Here is an 18,367-nt window from a genome sequence, read left to right as displayed (position 1 = left end):
AGCAATCTATTGTGAATCTGCTAAGGAGTTAGCAATCTGTTATGGATCACCTCCTCCAGAGGGGAGGAGTGAGTAATCTGATCAATGCTGCTCCCTCAAGGGGAGGAGCTAGCAATCTGTAATACTCCATAGGCGGGGTCAATGATCGGTTGTGGGTTGGCTCCCACAGTGTGGCAGTCTGTATGATACTGCTCTAGTAGTATAAGGAATAAACACTTAGTGAAAATTGGTGAATCCTTGGGCCGATGGCAGATGACAGCGTCCCCAGGAGGATATCCTGAGAGGGACCACTGGCTAGGCTGGAGTATGGAGACAAACACAGATAGTTCTTTATTTAGACAGGAAGTAGAACCACTAGAGGTGGCAGCAATGAGCTGATGGGCCCGGCAGGGCTGAAGTCCCTCAGATACTGGAAATGCAATCTCTGGGTTGCTGAGCTGTAGAGAGAGACCATAGATAGTGAGTAGACAGGATATGCAGGATACATAACCAGTAGTAGATGATACACTCACAATTGTAGATATCTGTAATAGCCTCTATGCAACAGAGAGTCTTCAGTATATTCAGGAACAGGAGCCGTAGGTGAGTACTGGTTCCTCTATGCAGTCTGGAATAAGAACTCACAATATCTGTGTATGAGATGGCTTCTGGAATAGAAGAAAGTCTTTGGAGAGTTTTAGGAACATAGACCCTTGAGGAGCGAGTACCGGTTCCTATCTGCAATCTGTAATAGTAATGTATCAGATTTAGGTATGTGATAGCTTCTGAGATAGAAGAGAGTCTGTAAAGAGTTTTAGGAACATGGACCCTCGTGGAGCGAGTACCAGTTCTTATCTGCAATATGAAATAGTAATGTACCAGAAATAGGTATGCGATAGCTTCTGAGATAGAAGAGAGTCTATGAAGGGTTTTAGGAACATGGGCCTCGTGGAGCGAGAACCGGTTCCTATCTGCAATCTGTAATAGTAACTCACGATCTCCATACCTGCGATAACGTCTTAGACAGAAGGGAGTCTTCAGAGATTAGAAACACAGGCCCTTGTGGAGCGAGTACCGATTCCTATCTGTAATTGAACTCACAGTGTTCACGTCTGTGATCGCTTCCAGGAAGTAAGGAGTCTTCTGAGCATTCAGGGATGTAGGCCCTCAAGGAGCGAGTACCAGATCCCGTCTAGCAGTCTGAAATCAAGAAGAGAGAACGGGGCCCCCGAGGAGCAGGTACCCCTTGGTAAGTTTGTGGAGGCAGAGCAGCAGAGAAGTTTCCTCCTTCCTACTCATTGCTAACTCGATTTGTAGTTGCGAACAAAGACCTTTTAAGTTGGAAGCGGATGACGTCACTACAGGGTACGCCCCCGAGGTTCGAGCCCTTGCCGGTACATCTCTAGAGTGCGTGCGCGCGTGTGCCATTACATCATCAGCAACATGGCAGATCCGCAGCGTCAGGCCAGCCCGGGGATTCCAGGAAGTACGGCGAGGAGAAAATGCGGCAGCATCTGTCCGTCAGACCTGAAGGGAGTCACCACTAAGGTAGAGAGGGTGGAGCGAGGGCGAGAATAGGCACAAATGCAACACTTCTGATCTGCAGTGCAAGTCTCCGGAAGGCTCCTGCTTTAATGCCAAGTTCCCAAGTCTTGAATCCTGAGTCTTGAATCCTGTCCTGGTTTTGGAGTTCCTTGTGCCTGCTTCCGTCCATGCCCAAGACTCTGCCAGAACCTGCTCCCTCAAACTTGGTCCGCGATCAATCAAAGGTGGCTGTGTATGGTGCACCCTGGTGCAGGCATCTCTTGAATCTTTGTCATGTCCTGGCTTCAGTTCCACTGCTTCATCTGGAGTCTGCTTTGCCTTCAGCGTGGTCCGCGACAATCCATGGATGGCTGTGTAGGGCGTGCTGCGATGCAGCACTCATCCAGTGCTTTCTCCTAAATCCTGAACCCTTGCCTGAAACCTCCAAGAATCCTGAAACCTTGCCTGAATCTTCTGAGCAACCTGAATCCTTGTCTGAGTTCTCCGAGTATCCTGAGTCTTCGTCTGAGTCTTCTGAGTCTACGTTTGAGTCTTCTGAATATCCTGAGTCTTCTTGTTCCTGTCCTCAGCTTCTGTCTGGCCTCATGCACTCGTCGTTCCCAAGTGCGGGTCCGGAAGGGCTATCGAGTGGCTGGAGGGCTACTCTTGAGACCAGCATTGCATTCCTGGGTCTCATTGGTGCATGTAGGTCCAGTTGAGAGCTGAGCCTGCCTTGTTCCTGCTCCAGATGTTCCTTGCCTTGTCTTCAGTCCAGCCTTGCTCCTGCTCTACCCATGCTCATACCTGCTCATCTCTCGTGGTGTGCCTTGGGGCTCCTCCCTAAACTGTACCGTGATCCAAAGGCTCACATTCTGCCTCGAGATGCAACCGCGTCTCTGAGCTTGCAACACATAAATAATCACAATCTCCTCTGCAGAAGTGAAGCAAATGAACTAGTATAGGGAGAAGATTAAGTACTCCACATTTTCCTTTGTGTTTCCCTGACTTCATAAGCAGATCTTCGAATGAATAGTCCTATACTTTCAGATAAGTTATTATGGGAAATTTTACTACTGAGCCCACATACAACCTTTAAGAACTGACTAAATGGATTGTAATGTAATCACTTCAATAAACACAAGACATTTTTTAAAAATAATCTATCTCACCTATAATTTTTTCATTCATTCTTCCATCCTTCCTTATCTTGTTTTCCTTCAAGTTCCTCTTCAACATCGTAATGAAAATATTGGAAATAACCAACTCTAGCACTAAGTCTTGAAAATCCCTACTGGTCACTTGTATCTTCACCAGACTTGATTCAATTGACTATCGCTTTCTGAGTTCTATTGCTTAATTAGTTCCTCGTTCAGTTAGCATCTTTCAGAAAAGATACCCGGAATTTGTTAACTGATTTTCTTTAGGGATATTTTCAGCCAAATGACAGTAGCCGGAGTTTCAGTTGAAAATGTGCATAAATCTTGTTGATCGAAATTAGGATGGTTAGATTTAGGTCTGCTGCTTTTGTGAATGGAGTTGAGCAGCTAAACTTAGCAGTGAGTGCTAAAAATCATCGATAAACAGCAAAGTCTTAAGCTCACTCTGAAAACTCCTTTGAAATGGCCCCTTTTTTTGCCCAGCTAAATTTGGCCACTTTGTGAATTTAGGGAGTTTAGTTTAGATAGTTAGTGGCGGATAACTTTTAATAGCAAGGTTTTAATTTGTCAACTCCCCAGATTAGCCAGTTAAATATTTGAAAATTGACCTGTTTCTGCCCTGATGCCTTACAGGCTGGTTTATCAGTTTTTCATATGGAAAAGTGTGAAAAGCCTTACTAAAGACCAGATCAGCCATATTTGGTACTCCTTGGTCCACTACTATTTTGCACCTCAAAGAGCTGAACTATTTTTGATTGAAAAGATTATTTCTACTAGGTCCTGGGGTCTATTTGCATCAAGGTACTGTGCTTTCTTTTTCTTGAGTTATGTTTCATAGGTTGGCTCACTAATGATATTAAGACAGGTCGCCTCCTTGTTACCTCTTTTTTGTGAAACAGGACTACATCTGCTCCCCTTTAGTTTCTTGGAAATTTCCTGGCCTCCATAGAGGTTCGCATTTATGTGCATACTTTTTGAATTTTCAGTAGTTATGAATATATTTTTTCCTTATGAGAAGCACCTAGGCAAATTTGCAGGTGGAAATGTGTGTGGGTAGTTTTCCTAGGTAATTTTCAATCTGAATGTTCACACATATTTTCACTTTAAATATTAGTGTAAAGTTCACAGATAAAAGACTTAAACATGTCCCTCAGAGCGGCTCAAAGTGTAAGAGTGGTGGGGACAACATGTAGATTTTTAGATGCATCTAGGGTGGGCAATATTCAGACAGCTGCTTTACGTGAATAGAGACTGATTTGGGTAAACACTGCCACACCCACCTATGGAAAACCTCCGAGAACTGTTGCACCTCCAACCCCTCCTCCAATCTTGGTTCCAGCTATGCAGTCTTCACACTACAGTGAGCACAGGGTCTATGCTCACTGTACCGGGGGGCAAAGCAGGGGGTGGGCCTGCGAAAGCCAGCAGTGATCGCACCACCGCGGTGTTATCTCTGCCGGCTTTTACAAACCAATAACGCCACCGTGAAAGGTGGTGCTATTAGGCGCGTTACTGGCGGCGATAAGGGTTCTTACCTTTTCGCTGCCAGCGATGTCTTCACCGTGTCCGCCCCAGTGCCATCCCGACTCCTCCCCTTCCGGTGCTGACGCCGCCCCCGACGCCGCCCTGATCTAGGTATTGCACGCGAAAAGTCCCTTTTCGCATGTGATCCCGTTAGAAAATGACCCCCTAAGTCTTTTAGCATACAGGTGCTTTTAATGCATTAAAGCTACAGTTTTATGGGTTAGTGTGCATGCTAAGTGTTCTTGTGCTAGGGAAATTATTTTGTGTGTGCAAATACTAAAATTTAGTTATTACTTGTTAAGTGGTATTGTAGTGTGCCCATTACGTTTTTACCAACATGGATGTTAAAACATTTTTAGCATGAGTTTTATTGCATAAATCCCTAAATTATATACTCAAGATCACACACAGTGAACAGAAGTAACCTGATATACATGCTATCAATTTGGCAACTGGTCTTAAATTACCGTTATCACTTATATACTTAATTACTGCAGAGTAAGTAATAAAATATCAAGCTTCTTTATTCTTTCAGCAGCTAATGTCATTTGACAACAGGACAATATTTCCTAATGAACTGTATTTATTAAAAGGAAGTTTAAGCAGAACACATGTTGAGTTTTGTATTATATTTTCACTACATATTTAATTGGAAATGTTATTTATTAGAGGAAGTCCACATTTCTGATTATATAAAGATTTGTGTTAAAATACCAAAAATTGTAATATTTGGATGTAAGAAATGTTCAATATGTTATAGAACTTTAACCTATATATAATCCTAAATATTCTTTCTATTTGCTAAGATTGGTGCATAATGTTATTTATCTGAAGTGCTATCAGTGATATTTATGAAATTATAGAGGTAGATATAATTATATAGGTAGATATTCAATGGACCAGCCAGTTGGAAAGTTATCTGGCTGGTCTTATACTGCCTTACCTATATAGTCAGTAGCACTTATCTGGATAAGTCTGCCACTGAATACCTGGCTAAAGTTATTCACATAAATTTATTCAGGGTAACTTTTAGGTCTTTTTCTAACCACATTTCCCCAACTAATTTTATCCGAGTAGTGCTGAATATCAATGCTCCCAGACAAAATGAAAGCATGCCCTGGGAGTGCTCCACTGCTACCTCTTTGTACCTGGGTACATTTGTGTGTATATTACCAGACAAAATGTTTCTGGGGGCAGGATGGGGGAAAATTTCCAAATCAAGGTCCTTGTTCAGTTAATTCCAAGCATTAACCAGGCAAAGCCTTTGATTACCAATGTCATAGTGCCGTGTTTTTCTCTATTTTTGTTCAAATATTTTTTATTAAGGTTTTATAAACAAACAAACAACAACAACATCAAAAACCCCCACAGCACTATGAAGTTGATAATCAAAGGCTTTGGGGCCGATGCAATACAGTGTGCTCAGCCGAGCGCACTGCATAACCCACACTCCGCCGCGGGTTAAATAGGCGCTAATCCACCCCCTAATGTAATAGGGGGATTAGCGCCTATTTAACCTGCGTCGGGTGTGGAGTGAATGTAATAGCTCCCATCACATGCAAATGCATATGAATGAGCCTATTACTCATTCACTCCGCATGCAAAAAGATAAATGTGCATCTCAGACGCACATTTATTGCTCAGCTAAAAGAAGTACAGAAAAGCAGAAAAAACTGCTTTTCTGTACTTCTTTTTTAAAGTTAAAAAAACAAAAACTTGGCAGATTGCCGAGTTATGAAGACTGATGCCAGTAAACTCGGCATCGGTTTTCATAACCGGCCATCTGCCAGTAATGAAAATGGTCACAGACGGTCGGTTATGAAAACCGACGCCGAGTTTACCAGCATTGGTCTTCATAATCGGCAGCAGCGGCGGGTTGTGTTAACAAGGAGGCACTAGAATCACACCTAGTGCCTCCTTCCTAGCGTGACCCCCTCATTTACATATTGCATGGCGCCTCCCCTTGCGGGCGCCATAGGTGCGTTAAGAAAGCGGGTGCTGAAAAGTCAGCATCCGCTTTCCGTGAAAATTATTGCATCAGTCCTTTTGTGTGGTTAACATTTGGAGTTTTTTCATTGATAAAAATATATTTCTAGCATTATTTAGATGTCCCCTCGATTAAGAAATCACGACTGAAGGACACTTGTAGAAGAGCCTTTTTATCATCTGCCCTATTCTGGAATTTACTACTGGATCCTTTTTGAGTGCTTATTGGCATAATGATTTTTTGTAAACTTCTGAAGTTGCTGCTCTTTCAAACATCCTTTTTGTGACATAAAATTTTACCATGTTTGCTTATGTTTTATTGTTTTAAATTGCATTGCTTGTTTTATTTGTTTTAATTATTGCAATCTTCTAAGCAATGGGATCCATTATAAGTGGAATCTATATTTTTTAAACAAATAAAACCTGTAAAGAATATATAAATCTCACCTTGTTTTACCCTTTTCTTTTTCTTTTTCCTCCAGTTAACATCTTCTCTTTCCACCACTGATCAACTTTCCTATAAAGCACCTGAACTTCATGTACTACCTCCAATTAATCAGAAAGTAGGCAAGGACTTGGCTAATCTGAATCAAGCCTGTTCTTCAGAAGAATCCCTTAGCAAGGGTCAATCTCCAGCTGGCCCATCAAACCAAGGCTCATCTGCATTCTTTCAGGCTACAAGTCACTCTCCATCCTGCTCTATTACTCATGAAACTGAAACATTAATAAGTAGGTCCCCTATGTTGACTACATCTTCTAATAGCAAGGTACCCATTAAAATTCAAATGAAAGCATATACTATACCAAATTCCTTTTATAATATACATGGGAAAGCACCAGTTGTTCCAAGAAAAAATCAAATTCCATCTTCACATTTTTCCAGTGAGACAGAAATATCAAACATATCTGTTCAATCATCGTCTCCCAACCATTTGGCAAGATCGAGTACATTATCTCCAATATCTTTCCAAGTCACAACTCATTCTTTATGCCCAAGCCCTAAGCCTTTGGAACCACCTTTCTATGGTTCATCTTCCAGTATACACAGCACAAATGAGCCTTTTAGCCCAGGATCATCTAATACAAATCTCTCAAGGTCAGGATTTGCATCACCCTTGTCAGCACGACTTTCTTTTCTAACATCAGTTTTGAAGACAGGAACATCCACTGACCAAAGAAAATATTCCCCTGAACCTTCTTTCTTTAATTTTTCTTCCAAATCACCATGTTCATTATCTCTGTCACCTTATCACAAGTCTAAATCATGCCCTACTATATTTAAGAAACCCTCCTCAAAGTTTACCATTGGTGCTTCTAAACAAAAAGAAGCTCAGACTTCATTGATTTATAACCAAACTCATAATCAGTTTAAAATCTTACCCTTGCCCTCAGAACATATTATTAATTCCACTCTGCATGCTACATCACTTTCCCCTGCAAAATGTCATACAACTCTTTCTTCTAGTGCACTAAGTAGTAGGTCATCTGCCATATCCTCCTCTAGAGAAAAAATTATGTCTCCAGCTCTCTTACGAACATCTAGCCCCAAAACCCCTTCACCTACCCCAAAGTGTATTTCTCCTTTGCACCTTAAGCCTCCATTAAACAAAGAGACACAGCATCCATTAAAAAGAATTCCTTTGCCTGTAAAATCAAGGAAAGTTCCTATGTTTTCACCCATTGTCTCTTCTTCTGTATCTCATTCTTTCTCTCCTACCAATCAAAGAGTTACTTTTTCACCTACTTCAGAGAAGGTTTCCTCTCCTTCAAAGCTTTTCCACTCTACACCTTTTCTATCAAAACAAACTCAGCCATCATTGTCCACTGAAGAGCTGACTGTCACTTCCCCTTCATACCCTGATTATGATCCCTTTTCAATGACATTTAATATTCATTCCCATTCCCATTCCCCATACCTTACTTCCTTGTCACCATACCCAGATTACAGAGCTTATTCTGTATCTCCAAGACCTGAGCAATCACCCACTACTTTTGTAACACATCATACATCACCTATACCAATACAATCGCCATCATCACGCTCAGCTCTGTCAAGATCAAGTGAACTGTCTTCAGCACAATCCTTATCCCAGTCTCCAGATCATGAAACTAAGAAACCCAAGGTATCCCATCTACCCTCTGCATGCATGTTTTCTAAATGTCCTTTGTGATAACTGATCTGTTTCCTTGAATAATGGTTCAATGCAAGTGATTATATATTATTTTAAGATATAAGTAGAAATAATTAGATCATATATATCAATAATTGCTCCCATTAGCAACCACTGAACTTTTTACAATTATTTTCAAATGACTGAAATAGTCAATTGAATTATGATCTTCATAGATATAAAACTGCTTAAAATTAGTTACACAGATACACATCTAGGCTATTTTATAACATGTATGCATATTTTAAATGACCGTGTCTCTGGGTAAGCGCCAATGCACACGTATGTATGTGCGCCTGTGCACCCATTTTAAAGGTACCATCCCTATTGAAAGCAATGGGGCAGATTTTCAAAGGGTTATGCGCATGAGATATGCGCGTAACCCCCAAAAAGCTGCCCCTTCCACACCCTGAGCACGCCGAGCCTATCTTGCATAGGCTCGGCGGCGCGCGCAAGCCCCGGGATGCGCGTAAGTCCTGGGGCTTTCCTGGGGGGGCGTGTCGGGTGCGTGTTGGAGGTGCATCGTGGCCGGCGCGTTGTCGGGGGCATTCTGGGGGCAGGGCCGCAGGCGTGGTTCCAGCCCAGGGGCATTCCAGGGGCGTGGCCGCGGCCTCCGGACCAGCCCCCGGACCGGAACATGTCGTGCCGGAAGCCTGCCTTGGGCAGGTGTAACTTGTAAACTAAAGGTGGGGGAAAATTAGTTAGGGCTGGGGGGTGGATTAGATAGGGGAAGGGAGGGGAAGGTGGGGGGGGGGGTGCCGGAAGGAAAGTTCCCTCCGAGGCCGCTCTGATTTTGGAGCGGCCTCGGAGGGAATGGAGGATGGCTGCGCGGCTCGGCGCGCGCAGGCTGCCGATTTTGCAAAGCCTTGCGCGCGCCGACCCTGTATTTTATAACATGCGTGCGACAGCACGCGCATGTTATAAAATCGGGAGTAGATTTGTTTGCGCCGGGTTGCTTGAACAAATTTACTCCCGCGCACACCTTTTAAAATCTACCCCATAATGTATAACTTCCACTGATTCTTATCAAATATAAACCTATAACTTATTTGGAGAAAACTTTATAGAGAAAATGTTAACAGCTTTGCCTTTACTAGAAAAAACACCTCATTTCAATACATGAAAATATGAGCTTGCAAAAGCTCATTAGATGGCAGAAAAGAAGATAATATTGGCACTGTTTGAAAGCAACTTTTCATATTGGCATGACAAGAGAGACATTTAAAAGAATTAAATAAATGCACAATTGACATTAAATGAGACTAAAAAAATATAAGGTAATTTTTGCAGGCATTTTGGGTGCACAATTCAAAGTCAGTTTTTGCCACCTTATGGGGACAGTTTTCAAAATAATGCAGATTGTTGCAAAGTCCATGGGTGCTTTTCCTGGCAGACATTGTACCAGTTTTTGAAGTGAAAGCATGCATATGCTTTCCCTTTGAACACTTCCAAGAGCAAAAATTATCCGCAGAGATTTGTAATGCTTTTTTTTTTCCTGCAGATTCTTTTCAGCTTAAAAACAGTAAAGCCATTATTCAGTTGCAGAGTGGCTAATTAAGTTAGTTGGATATAGCTAGCCGGCTAACTTAACAGGGATATTCAGCAGCGTGGCCATGCCATTGGATATACCCGGCTATCTTAAAGTTAGCCAGTTAAGTCTATCCGGCTAACTTTAGGATAGCCCTTTGGTGCGACCAGAGTTAGCTTTGAATTTATGCAGCTAAATCTAGATCCTGCATATTCTGTGTGTATATTTTGAAAAGAAGACCTGATTGCATCCCACCCACTCCGGACCTCCTCTGAATTATGCAGCTAAATTCCAGCTGAATACAGCTTCAGATATTACTGCTTTGCCATTTAGATGGATAATGTTTCAGTTATCCGTCTACATGGCTTCTGAATACCAGCCTCCATATGCATGGTTTTCAAAATGCAAAGCTATGGGCATTGTTGCTTCTACTGGCCTAACCTTGCCTCTCACCCCACCTAATTTTCTCTTGGGTAAAAGTATGCACATCAATCACTGCACATACTTCTACCAGCATGCAGAATGGGCAGATAGCCCTTTTACCTAGTAAAAAGCTGTTTAAGATTGCCCTCTCCATCTGTATTTTATCCCTTTTTATGCCAGGAACATCCTGAGACATTTAGTTTTATTAGTTCACCTGGGCATTTCCCATAGATAAAGCATTTGAAATGTGCCTGAATAAAAGCTTAAGCTTATTTATTTTTAAATTACATGCTATGGAAAAATAATTTAGCATTTGAACTGCTTAGAATCTGGGAGGGGGGCCTATTCATTTATAAAACACAGCTGTATATATAACAAATTACACAAGGTTGGAAAATAGCCAAATGGATTATAGAAATCCACTCTTCTTATTACTTAGCAGGACCATCTTTATCACTTACTTAGATAACAACAATTGAAAAAAAAATATCTATAAGACCTTCATTCAAAGGACCAACTTCTCACTCTATTTGATTGTTGCTGCTGTGGCCCATCATTATAATAAGGTGCATAAAAATGACCTTGATAGATCTTTTCTTTCTTTTTTATTTGTGCATTAAAAGGTCAGTATACCAGGCAGTACTTATCTGATAGCTAAGCCTGATGCTGAGTATTCCAAAAGGCCAGACACAGCTCCATGTTTCGATAAAGCTATCTGCATCCTGGGTCTATCATATTGCACGAATGGAAACTGGAATGGTAAAATAAAGAAAACAATACAATGTCAACTAAAACTGCAGATTTTTGATGTTAACTTCAAGCAATGGCCAGATTTAGGAAAGGGAGAGAAGATGGTGGTCACTACTGGCAAACCATGAGTACTGAGGGTACACCCTGGGGCTGGCAAGGAAATCTTGGAGTTCTTAGTCATCTGTGTATGGCCATCTGTAGGGAACAGCTAAGACTGCTGAGGGTATTAAGAGATTAAAAAAAATCAATCAGTTCGAGGGTAACTAATGAGTCTTCCTAGCACTGCCAGATATTTTTTAGGTCAATAAATTCTTACAACTATTTAAAGCGCTAAATGCTGTAGATATCTGCTGAAAAATTCATTCAAGCCATTATTAGCAGAAGCATAACTTCCCCAAAGCAGGGGATTTATTTGCTGATTCACAGAACTCAGCCACAGGATATCACCTGTAAGAATTGCTTGCTGTCATCTGTAGTTTTTGCAAGGACAACGATCTGATTTGTTATTGCTCTCAGAAGATGAAAACCACTACAGTTTATGCCATCCGCAGCATATGTTGCATGCTGTCACTGCATACTCTAGTATTTTGGACTGGTTTGCAATTTGCTTGAATTATGGCTGTGTTTTATTTTACTTATTGCTTCATATATAGTAAACGCTAAATATATAAAATATTTTAAAGCATACCTTGTTTATAAGAAATAATATCCAGCACCCTGCATTAATTTTTATATATTTGTAATTTACACTGAGGCTGATGTAGTAAATTGCAGAGAATTTCACAAAGTCAGCTTTGTCTGCAAAAACTGCAAATAGTGTGTGTTGTTTGTGATAGCTTGCACAATGTGCTGTTTGCACATGAAGTAGACTTTGCAATATTTTCTGCCTTCCAAATATTAAAAGTTTGTACATTGTTATGCTTCAAAAATGCTATTTAATTAATAGTTAATAATTGTCTTTGATGCCAAATTATGCAAAGCAAATTAATTAGTAGAGCATCATAAAACTACATGTGAAATTTACTTTATAAATTGAGCATTGCAAAAAATGTAAAACTATACCTCAATGAGGTACCATTCTTTATTCTGCAAAATTTTCCATGGCAAAGCTATGGGTGCTATTGTTCTACAGGCTTATTTGTATATAAGTCCTAGTAGAAAAATAGAGTGCATTATTTGCAGTGCATAGTTAGTACATTATCATCAATGTGAACATTTAGTACCAGGCATTATCTCTGTTAAACTTTTTCAATTTTTTTTTTCCTCATCTATATCTTCTTTGGGACTGGCCCTACTAGGAATACAAGATCAAGTCAAGTTATAAAGCCTTGGCTGCAATCCCTACAAATACTTTGCTTCTGGAGCAGAAGGTCAGTGCTGGTTCATGGGCATAACCACGTTATTGTGCATTCATGTATGCTATGAATATTTTAGAATTAATGTTTGTCTGACATGTCTATAAGGAATACTGGAGAAGTGTTCTTTATTGACTATCAAGGATTTCTTTTATCTAATGTCAATTGTTTTGAATCCAGTCATATTTGAATGTTAGCAGAATTTCAACCAAGGTTATAACTTGGTTGAAAATTGTCTTAAACTGTTTTTTTTTAATGTTTTAAAGTAAATCTATTTATTGGAAATAATTAGCATAATACAAAAATTATTAAAGTAATTAGATTTAACATACAAAAGCTTATTTTAATTTACCATATTCAAGTTTGATATTCCTGTTCTCTACATTTAAATAATCAGATAGGAAAATAATTTCTTTTAACAATCCATAACTGTTTCCAAAATGGCACAAACAATTTGTACTTTGTTTTTAAATATATTCAAGTTGTTCACACTGTGCACCTCTCCAGACAGCATTCTAATCAGTTCATAACTGTGCAACTCGCTGTATATGTATACAAATCATCAGATAAGAAATTCATTTATCTCTTAACAGTCCATAGCTGTTCCCAAAATGATACAATTTGCACTCCGTTTTTAAATATATTCATTTTTCACACTGTGCCCCTCTCCAGACAGCATTCTAATCAATTCATTTGTTCATAAACTGTGCAGCTGTCCCACATAGCCAATGTTTCACTTCATTAAGTCTTTTTCAAGGAAGCTCATCAATGCCTCAAGAATGGAGTAGAGTTGCTTTAGCCGTAATATTTCTTAAAGACACTCTCCTTTTTCTAACCATCGCAGTGCTGTGCTCTCCAAATCTGTAGTCTAGGAAAAAGTGCCATCTTGAACTTTGTCTTAAAACAAACACTTTTTGCAAAAATTTCAAACATCTTTATATATTTATTGTATTTATTTATTTTAAAAAATGTCACATCATCTAAAATTCTGAGGGGCTTACACTAAAACAAACATATTAGTTAAAACTTACAATAAATACAAAACATAATCGAAAGAATAAAAATCACAGTAATAAAATAAAAATAATATGGGTATAATAAAACACTTGCTTCTGCCATCACTGCAATGAAAAAATTATTAAAAGGATGCCAGTTCAAATAAATTAGTTTTCAGCTCATAACAAAATTTATACTAGCTACTCATGGCTTCTACTTCGGACAATATCTTCTTATGAAACAGAGAAGTTTCCAACAAGACAACAATGGATCAAACCTTTTTGGTACACTCATCCTATCTGCTTTAAATCTGCCATTGCCAAAGGCAATCAATCCGCTGTTCAAACTTAATCATGAGGTGAATTACCCTTCTATTAGTAGGTGTTCTTTATACCATTTGATGGTGTGCTCACTGACATCATTTCCTGTTATAGCTTATTATATTCCATTGCTCCCAATTATAATTTATTTTAAAGAAATATACATCATCTATTAGTACACAAAGGGATATATGTCAAACATTTTAGGCAAAAATAAGAGTATATGACTCTCAAACAAGAAAGTCTATTCTTCACAAAATACCCTGCCATTCTACTTCCCGATTCAACCCATTAGAATATAATGTGTGCGTGCATATTCATGTGTATATGGCCCCTTTTAAAAATAAACATGCACAATTGGCCCACATTCATTTATATATGATCTTTTTTTTATACAAGCAAGCTTTTGAAAATTTATCTTTTAATAAATAAGGGCCTCATTTAAGAACATTCCATACTGGGTCAGACAAGGGTCCATCAAGCCTAGCATCCTGTTTCCAACAGTGGCCAATCCAGGCCATAAGAACCTGGCAAGTACCCGATAACTAAGGGCCTCATTTTCCAATATCGCATGGGATACCAAAAAGGGGTGTTACCTTATGCTAATAAGCAAGCATATCACAAATTGCAATAACAGCTTGCAACACACTCTTAGCACAAGTTGCACTATTAACCCGATTTGGGCTACATTGCAAGTATATATCGCAGTTCACAATGTTTCCAGCCAGCCTGTTTCAGTGGGGTGGGGTGGGGGAGGGGGGGGGGAGGGAGGGAGGGGAGGGAGGGAGGGAGGGAGAGAGAGAGAGAGAGAGAGAGAGAGAGAGAGAGAGAGAGAGAGAGAGAGACTTGCTATAGTGTCTCTTCCCTAGACAGCTTCCCTAGACAGCTCACCTAGTAACTCGAGGTGGGGATTAGGTATAAGTGTAGGGGGTTGGGGGCCACTTTCACATTCAACGTGAGACGTACGAACAGAACAGTGGTCTCTTGTGAAGAGTTGATGGCCTTCGGAGTGAGGAAACTCACTCCATGATGAGATTTGGGCAATATTCTCTCACACTAGCTTGATGGACACTCTACCTGGGCAACAACAAGCTAGTTTGAGAGAACATTGCCCAAATCTCATCTTGGCGTGAGTTTCCTCACTCCGAAGGCCATCAACTCTTCACAAGAGACCACTGTTCTGTTCGTACGTCTCACGTTGAATGTGAAAGTGGCCCCCAACCCCCTAAACTCATACCTAATCCCCACCTCGAGTTACTAGGTGAACTGTCTAGGGAAGCTGTCTAGGGAAGAGACACTATAGCAAGTCTCTCTCTCTCTCTCTCTCTCTCTCTCTCTCTCTCTCTCTCTCTCTCTCTCTCTCTCTCTCTCTCTCTCCCCCCCCCCCTCCCCTCCCCCACCCCCACCCCCACTGAAACAGGCTGGCCGTGAACCGTGATAAACCTTTACCGGCCTCTAGCGCACAACGTACCGCAAACAAAAGAGGTGTAGCTATTGGCCGTGTTAGGAGCCGTGCTAACACTGTGGCTGTTTCGCGCCACACGATAACTCTTTCCTACTTAACATATGCTCCACCCCAACTCCGCCCCCTGAATACTAAATTAAATATTTGCAATCGCGTTAACGGCTGTTAGCGCGATTTGCGGAATTATTTCCTGCGGTAACTCCTTGGAAAATGACCCCCTAAGTCTATTCCATGTTACTGTTGCTAGTAATAGCAGTGGCTATTTTCTAAGTCAACTTAATTAATAGCAGGTAATGGACTTTTCCTCCAAGAACTTATCCAATCCTATTTTAAACACAGCTATACTAACTGCACTAACCACATCCTCTGGCAACAAATTCCAGAGTTTAAATGTGCTTTGAGTGAAAAAGAACTTTCTCTGATTATTTTTAAATGTGCCACATGCTAACTTCATGGAGTGCCCCCTAGTCTTTCTATTATCTGAAAGAGTAAATAACCGATTCACATTTACCCATTCTAGACCTCTCATGATTTTAAACACCTCTATCATATCCCCCCTCAGCCATCTCTTCTCCAAGCTGAAAAGTCCTAACCTCTTTAGTCTTTCCTCATAGGGGAGCTATTCCATTCCCCTTATCATTTTGGTTGCCCTTCTCTGTACCTTCTCCATCACAACTATATCTTTTTTGAGATACGGTGACCAGAATTGTACACAGTATTCAAAGTGCGGTCTCACCATGGAGCGATACAGAGGCATTATGACATTTCCGTTTTATTCACCATTCCCTTTCTAATAATTCCCAACATTCTGTTTGCTTTTTTGACTGCCACAGCACACTGAACCGACGATTTCAATGTGTTATCCAATATGAAGCCTAGATCACTTTCTTGTGTGATAGCACCTAATTTGGAACCTAACATTGTGTAACTATAGCATGGGTTATTTTTCCTTATATGCATCACCTTGCACTTATCCACATTAAATTTCATCTGCCATTTGGATGCCCAATTTTCCAGTCTCACAAGGTCTTCCTGCAATTTATCACAAGCTGCTTGTGATTTAAGTACTCTGAACAATTTGTTATCATCTGCAAATTTGATTACCTCACTCATTGTATTTCTTTCCAGATCATTTATAAATATATTGAAAAGTAAGGGACCCAATACAGATCCTTGAGGCACTCCACTGCCCACTCCCTTCCACTGAGAAAATTGTCCATTTAATTCTACTCTCTGTTTCCTGTCTTTTTGCTAGTTTGCAATCCACGAAAGGACATCGCCACCTATCCCATGACTTTTTATTTTCCTAGAAGCCTCTCATGAGGAACTTTGTCAAACGCCTTCTGAAAATCCAAGTACACTACATCTACCGGTTCACCTTTATCCACATGTTTATTAACTCCTTCAAAAAAGCGAAGCAAATTTTTGAGGCAAGACTTGCCTTGGGTAAAGCCATGCTGACTTTGTTCCATTAAACCATATCTTTCTATATGTTCTGTGATTTTGATATTTAGAACACTTTTCATTATTTTTCCTGGCACTGAAGTCAGGCTAACCAGTCTGTAGTTTCCTGGATCGCTCCTGGAGTCCTTTTTAAATATTGGGGTTACATTAGCTATCCTCCAGTCTTTAGGTACAATGGATGATTTTAATGATAGGTTACAAATTTTTACTAAAAGGTCTGAAATTTCATGTTTGAGTTCCCATAGCCACAGAATGGGAGAAGAGCCTTAGTAAAACATTTGTACTTGAGGCAAAGGAAGCTTAAGTGACTTTCTTGGGTTATAAAGCACATCAATGATAAAACAATGATTTGAACTTCAATTTATGTGGTTCTCAACCTACTGCTGTAACTACTAGGGTAGTCCCTACTCATTAAATCATTGTGTTATATCCATGGAAGGTAACTTTTAAACAGGCACGCAAGCATACATGTGCATGCACTAGATGACCTGCACCCACAGACATGTCCATTTTATAATATACACACATATATGCATGCATGTGTTACACTTGCCAACCGCAAAGCCCTGTGGCCGGTCTCACTTACCTGATGTTGCACCACCGTGGTGGAAGCAGGCCTAGGCTCCTTGGTAGCGGTGGGGAGCAGCTGTTCTTCGCAGCTGGAATGCAGCCAACGTCTTGCACCCTTAGGTGCGCCCATGCGCCTCTCTTCTAAATTTAATTGGCCCTCGGCGGGAAAAGCCCCATGGCCCTTGCTGATGACATCAGCAACCCAGGAGTATATAAGGTTGGATCCTGCCTTCAGCCTTTGTCTTGGCAATAGGCCTACTTGCTTCTGAGTAGTGAATTGCTGTTCCTGAGTTCCTGCCTCCCATGTTCCTCAACTTCCTCCTTCATTCCTTCGAACTGATCTTGGCTTTAATTTTGGACTGGACCTTGACCTTTGCCTGGACCTTGACCACAAGCTATGCCTCTTGCCTCGACCTTTGCCTGTACCTTGACCGTGAGCTCGCTGCCTGTTCCCTAACCTCAGCCTAGACTCTGGCTACATTTATTTACCAGGACTTCCATCGCTGCAGAGGCCCCTCCTAAGTCCAGTTGGCCCTGACACCTGAGGGCTCAACCTAAGGGTAACATGGGCTGGTAGTGGTGAAGTTCCAGCTGGGCCTCTGCTTCCCACCAGTCTCACCTATTGATGATGGAGGCCTGTGGGGCTCCTCTCCATAGGTAGCATCAACTCCCCCTTGGTCCAAGGGTCCACCAGCATAACAGATTGCCAAGGCCATGGACCCGAGGGAAGATCCACTCTGCAGATGATTCCCGACCTGGCCCAGAAAATGAAGGAACAGCAATAGCTTTTTGAAGCTCTTTTGGCCTCTATGGTACGTTTTAGCACCCTCCTTTCCAGTGGGCATGCTGACTCTGTCTACACTGGTGCCTATCATTCCAGTGCCTCCTCAACGCTCCATCATAACACTTCCAGCTTCTGCCCGCTATTCTGGGGAGCTTCAACTCTGGGATGGTTCATCAACCAATGCAACATCCATTTTTGCTTCCAAGCTGTGTTGTTTCCAGATGATGCCACTAAGACATCCTAGATTCTTTCCTTGTTGGACAGTAAAGCACTCGCCTGGGTCTTTCCTTTGTGGGAGCGCTCTGACCTTATCCTTCAGGACCTCCCACAGTTTTTGGAACTTTTCAAGACCATAATTCATCAGGGGGTAC

General features: G+C 41.0%; 1 protein-coding gene across 7 annotated transcripts in view; it reads left to right on the top strand.

The window, feature by feature from the left end:
- Positions 1-18,367, top strand: part of MLIP (muscular LMNA interacting protein) — a 274,040-nt gene that overhangs the window by 188,106 nt on the left and 67,567 nt on the right. For 6 of the 7 annotated variants that reach the window (XM_029595699.1, XM_029595700.1, XM_029595698.1 and 3 more), the window contains 2 exons: positions 6,653-8,293; positions 12,341-12,412. In XM_029595699.1, coding sequence (XP_029451559.1) covers positions 6,653-8,293; positions 12,341-12,412 — 1,713 coding nt within the window. The remainder of the gene's footprint in view (positions 1-6,652; positions 8,294-12,340; positions 12,413-18,367) is intronic. The other variant, XM_029595705.1, reaches the window with a different exon arrangement.

The sequence above is a fragment of the Rhinatrema bivittatum genome, chromosome 3, assembly GCF_901001135.1.
Source record: "Rhinatrema bivittatum chromosome 3, aRhiBiv1.1, whole genome shotgun sequence".
Taxonomy (NCBI): Eukaryota; Metazoa; Chordata; class Amphibia; order Gymnophiona; family Rhinatrematidae; genus Rhinatrema; species Rhinatrema bivittatum.
The sequence above is the reverse complement of the archived record's forward strand: the minus strand, read 5'-3'. Positions and strand labels throughout refer to the sequence as shown.